The 6,000-nt window shown below is 38.4% G+C and overlaps 1 protein-coding gene across 1 annotated transcript in view; it reads right to left on the bottom strand.

The window, feature by feature from the left end:
* Window positions 1–509: 509 nt before the first annotated feature.
* The window catches only part of mmp17a (matrix metallopeptidase 17a), a 130,782-nt gene continuing 125,291 nt past the window's right edge, over window positions 510–6,000 (bottom strand). Inside the window, exon 10 of the mRNA XM_073825079.1 lies at window positions 510–2,776. Within this exon, the coding sequence (XP_073681180.1) occupies window positions 2,454–2,776 (323 nt within the window). The 3' untranslated portion in view covers window positions 510–2,453. The remainder of the gene's footprint in view (window positions 2,777–6,000) is intronic.

Raw genomic sequence — 6,000 nt, 5'->3', positions numbered from 1 at the left:
ACCGGAAGGTAACTAGCACATCATAGTCATTGGTTTTGCTTTCAGCACTTTTTAAAACATCTTTGTATCGGCACCTACACACACACGCACACACACAAACAAACAACAACGTCTACAGCTTTTCCCGTACAAGGCGCCGAGTGGGCTCGTTACCAAGGCGACGGTTAGTTTCCATACCCATTGTAAAAAAAAATATATGCGCCGTCTTTGATTTACAGTAAGACAGGCACAAAATAACAAAGTTAGAGCAGAATACATGTAGGATGTCTGTACATAAACAAACAGGAATATCACACCAACAGAGCTCTGGGTGCTAATACAATTCCTGATTGGTGGAGTGATGTTATTGTGGCAACGCTGGATGAATGTGGTGCACAAAACAGCGGTGCGAATGCGGTTCCCGCCGTCGTGTGAGTGTGACAGGAACTGTCATGTCTGTGGGGGAAAAGCAGCGTGGAGCTCGCTTTTAGACTCAGTGTGACATGAAATTACGGCACTCATCACGCAAGTTTGCTCATTCTTCTTTATTTTTCTACAAAAATATTTCACCTTATAAAAGACAGCTCAGAATGTACATTGTTTTTGCAACTGCCAAAGAAGTTTTTACCTTAAATATATATGTATATGTATTTATATATAGTATATAAGCATTTCTTTACACATATAATCAGAGTGCACTCTCAGCAGCCCGGGATATGAGTCAAACATCCTCCCAGTCTGTTAAATTATTTCTCATAACTCTCTCTGACTGTGGAAACCGACTGTAACAAGACTAAAATAATTGTATAACCAAATGTTTCTAGCCATGGTGATCCAGGCATTGTGAATCCAGCTTCATGCATGACCTTGATAAACTAAACAACAGTGGTGTTCCTTACAAAAATACAGTCGATTGCAATTATAAGTAACTGTCATTGCTTTAGAGTGATGATTTTGTGGTGGTTATTACTAAAACAGTCAGTACTGAAAATGAGAGTAAATATAATTGCTTCGAACAAGGCAGAATAATAAGAAAAAGATGCTAAGACACTGGGAATATGTGGATCAGAGAGGACGAGAAGGAGACGGTTACAATAAGGAACTCATAGAATAAGTAAAGGATTAAGCTTTTTAGTAAGAAACAAGCCGAAAAGGTGCCAATAAAGATGAGTGGCAGGATTCTTAAAGCACTTGGAGTGAGGGAAGGTTTTAAGGTTGTGACTCAAGGCATCCCATGATGAACTGCAGCCAGCCGGAAGCCCTATTCGTGAGATTTCTTCCCGAACTACTACTATCGCTATCATTATTATCATTATCATCATGATCATTACTATTACAGGCTCTGGATATGCCTCAGAAAGCTGGTTACTGCAATCTCTTGATTTCAACATATTCTGAAACAGAAAATATTTAAATCTGATAAAGAATGTTCTTATGTTTTGAATAATAATAATACAGTTTTACCTTCATAATAAAAATATTAATGATGCTTGCTTGTGCATGTGCAAAACACTCTAGCTTGATGCATTTAGACACATTTTTATAATGTTGCTATGCAGATGCACAACTTTTTACAAGTCTCTATGATATTTTGGATCTTAAATATGGCTCATAACCCTCCCGCAGGATTTTTCAGTTGTTTTATTGTCTGTCAGGTGAAGTCGTAGGTCTGATAAATTAACAGCACACCTCAACGAGCGGCTTGATTTGAGGTATCATTCATGTCTGTAGCACAAACGGTGTGAGATAAATTAGAGCGCAGAAGTTTAATACTTGGGGTTAAAGGAATAGCTCACCCTGGAATTGAAAATTTGCTGAAAAATTACTCATCCTCAGGCCATCCAAAATGTAGATGAGCTTGGTTCTTCATCAGAACAGATTTGGAGAAATTTATCATTACATAACTTGCTCACTAATGGGTCCTCTGCAGTGAATGGGTGCCGTCAGAATGAGAATTTAGTGTTTTTTTTTTTTACCTACAAACACATGGATTTTCACTTCACAAGCTGTTAATTGTTGGACTGGAATCATGTAGAATAATTGTGGATTATAAAGTTTTCATCAGCTGTTTGGACTCTCGTTCTGATGGCACCCATTCTATGGTGAGCAAGTGATGTAATGCTACATTTCTGCAAATCTACATCTTGAAAAGCCTGATGGTCAATCTACAGCAAATTTTCACCCTTTGTTCAGATAAGCAATAGCAAGCACCACTAATAATAATAATAATAATAATAATAATAATAATAGAATTTCTATTATACAAACAAAAAGCATCACCCAAAAAAATAAAATAAAAAGGAAAATGTGAATGTGATCCAATCCCTCTCTTGACTGACGTGCTGAGACCTTTCCATCAGTCCGCTGCTGGTAAAAGGTTTTTCCAGAGCCTCTCAATGCTCTCTTTACCCACAGGCGGCTGTATGTTCTGCTCCTGGAGTCTTTTGGAGTACAGGCCTGTGGCTCTGCCCTTATCAGAGAGGAGCAGAGGAGAGAGCAAGTGTGAGCGTCCAGAGCGGCGCTAACACCCAGGCGGGCGAGAGGTTCAGTCGCGTCCCCAACGGGGAGGCTGAGTCCGAAGTGCAGGAACACACCTCGTAGCCATTTTCTGCATGGTCTGCGTGGTGCTGGCCGTGAAGCCTCGTGTTCGAGTTGTTCTGCATCTCCGGGGAGTCCGACTGCATTTCCGTACACACCAGCCAGTCTTTGCCGATGGGACGCGGATAACCCGCTTCAACCTCCATATCGCTGCCCGCCACGCGCCAGTACTCCTTTCCCTTGAAGAAATATGACGCTCCTGGGAAGAAAGAGTGGAGAATACAAGGAAATAAAGTACAGGTTGATGCGTAGAATGGATTTTTCAGACCTGCTTTCACCTGGCATATACATTATTATAGTTTCACTTTCCCTCTGTGGCTTTTGTCAACTCTATTTCCTGTTTTGAGACCACCTGGGGCGACCTTAGAATTTGAGCCTTAGGGGGCTTGACCCCCAGTAATACTGTTATATATGTTTTTCATGTTGCGCTTTGAGCAGTGCTTCTCAAACTGTAGTCTGTGGACACTTTTGGTCAAGGACTGGCTGATAAAAAGATAAACAAAGAAATAATACAATACAATATAATAAAATAATTGTAACTCATAAGGCATAAACATTGAATTAACCGACGGAACTTCCATTAATGGAATAATAAAAATGTAAAATTAAAACAATCAAAATAAAAGATACAGTTGAGGTCAAAAGTTTACACCCCCCTTTCAGAATCTGCAAAATGTTAATTCATTTACCAAAATATAAGGGACCATACAAAATGCATGCACCTTTCACATAAAAGATTCTAACATATAGTCTACAAGTCTACATAATAGTCAAATTTATAAAAATGACCCTGTTCAAAAGTTGATTCTTTATACTGTGTTGTTCAGAAAAATCCTTCAAGTCTCACAAATTCTTTGGTTTTCCAGCATTTTTGTGTATTTGAACCCTTTTCAACAATTACGGTATGATTTTAAGATCCGTCTTTTCACAATGAGGACAACTGAGGGACTCATATGCAACTAATACAGAGGGTTTAAATGCTCATTGATGCTCCAGAAGTAAAAACCATGCATTAAGGGGTTGAAAACGTTTTGAATTTGAAGATCAGGGTAAATTTGCCTTATTTTGTCTACTGGGAAACATGTAAGATCTTATGAAGCCTCTAAAGGGCAGTACTAAATGAAAAAATATGATATTTAGGCAAAAAAAAAAAAGAAAAATCTCCATTCTGTTCAAAAGTTTTCACTGCCCGCTCTTAATGCATGGTTTTTCCTTCTGGAGCATCAGTGAGCGTTTGAACCTTCTGTAATAGTTGCATATGAGTCCCTCAGTTGTCCTCAGTGTGAAAAGATAGGTCTCAAAATCATAAAGTCATTGCTGGAAAGGGTTCAAATACACAAAAATGCTTGAAAACCAAAGAATTTGTGGGATCTGAAGAATTTTTCTAAGGAACAGCAGGCATATTTTTGATGAAACCCAAGAGCTTTCTGACATATTTTCCTCACATAAAGCTATTAAATGGCTTTAGAAAAAGCGAAAGATTCATACAGATTACTTTCAATGGTCTTTTTTACTTTTGTGATCTTGAGCATTTCTGGTCACCATCTAATTTAATTCTGTGGAAGAGAGTAGCACGGAAATATTGCTAAATTTCTCCTTTTGTGCTCCACAGAAGAAAGAAAGTCCTATGGGTTTTGGAATGACATGAGGGTGAGTAAATAATGACAGAATTCGATTGTCTAAATCTATTTTTTATAATACGCTACTCTGACAGCTGAATAAATGACATTTTACAGAGGATGAGATGAAACAAGAGACAATAACCCCTCTAGATAGAGTCTAGAATCACCAATGAACACCTTTTGACACTTGATGAAAGCCTATTCCTCTGGTTCAGTCTAATGCTTGTATTTGTTCCATTTGAACAAGAGCTTTACTATCTCTCTGTCTCACTCTGCAGGTGATATTGGCCCTCAGTGCTGTCTGTTTGAAGAGGATACTGTTGCCAGCACCTCCTCAGGCTGATACACTTCTTCCCTCCTGTGGAGGCCAGGGACTGTCAGTTTAGAGTGTGGCCTGCTCTCACTCCTTGTTCAGAGCTCTTCCTGTGGGGTTGGCAAAACCTCAGAGGACAACACCTGATGAGATACCTTCTCTGGCCCTACAGAGAAACCGCAGGGAAAAAGATCTGGTATGTCAAGTGGAGCCTAAATATATGCTTGTGTTTGAATTAGCAATGTGCAAAACTGCAAATTTCTCAGAGTGGATAAAACGGCACAAACTAAATTTAAATATGTCCTATTTGTAAATAAAAAATGACATGGGAGGCAAAGGAAAAAACAAAGAGATATTACACAATGACCAAAACTGTTTATCTGCATGACTTTCTAGGTTAACATTATGCAAAATAAATGGCCTTCACATTCATACACATGATGGTATGTTTCACTCATGGGTGACATTTAAAAAGTGTTCAAAATGCTTCAGTGCTAATTACAGGTGCTGGAAGCAATTCATTTTTTTGAAATAGCAATCATAACATGTCTTAATAGATGTCACTGAAATATGTATTCTGACAACTAATACTCATTTATGTGACAATAGAAAAAGCAAGTGCCCAGCGTTTTTTCCCTACCATACATAGCCGTTCTACCTGTCAATCATTTTGCATAATTGGAACATGCTGACAATGGCTTGGTCAAACCGAATACATGGGTTAACAGTGTTAACATTTTGAAAAACTGCATGCATCAACTCAATTTTGACAGTATTAATGTAATAGACAACATGGAAAGAAGGAAAGAAGTATAGAAAAGAAGCTGTATGTGTGTTTTCACATAAAAGTGCTTAGCTATGTGCTTTGCAAGCATTGCTTTTATTTAACACAGGCTTAATTCGATCCACCACAGAATTTCAAACGTCTGTTTTTCATCCTTGAGGACACCATGAGGAGCTCACTGTGCATTAGACACAATGCCGTGCATTAGGCATGACAGGACATTATGCCCTTTTCTCCATTCCGCTCACATAGACCTCAAATCTGCTGCTATGACAACCACACAATCAAAACACCTGCCCAGCTAACATCCTCTCCATCCAAATAAAATCATATCTTCCAAGGCCTATCAGGGTCAGAAAACTACGCACCGTCCCTTTATATGACGTATAAAGCATTAAAAAGCCATTTTTTAGATGTTACTGCGTGTCACGTTGCTGTCTATGCAGGGTCAGAAAGCTCTTGGATTTCAACAAAGATTTATTCATTTATATTCCGAAGATGAGTAAAGGTCTTATGTGTTTGGAATGACATTAGGGTGCGTAAGTAATGACAGCATTTTCATTTTTGGGTGAACTATCCCTTTAAGGTTTTTTATTTTCTTGAGCCTAGTTTCCTTTCCAATGTTTTAAATTGAAACAGGATGCTAGGAGTATGCTGAATAGTGCCGTTATTAACTATAACTGAAAATTAAAAGTATTTTGTTA

Source organism: Garra rufa, chromosome 19, assembly GCF_049309525.1.
Source record: "Garra rufa chromosome 19, GarRuf1.0, whole genome shotgun sequence".
Lineage (NCBI taxonomy): Eukaryota > Metazoa > Chordata > Actinopteri > Cypriniformes > Cyprinidae > Garra > Garra rufa.
The sequence above is the reverse complement of the archived record's forward strand: the minus strand, read 5'-3'. Positions and strand labels throughout refer to the sequence as shown.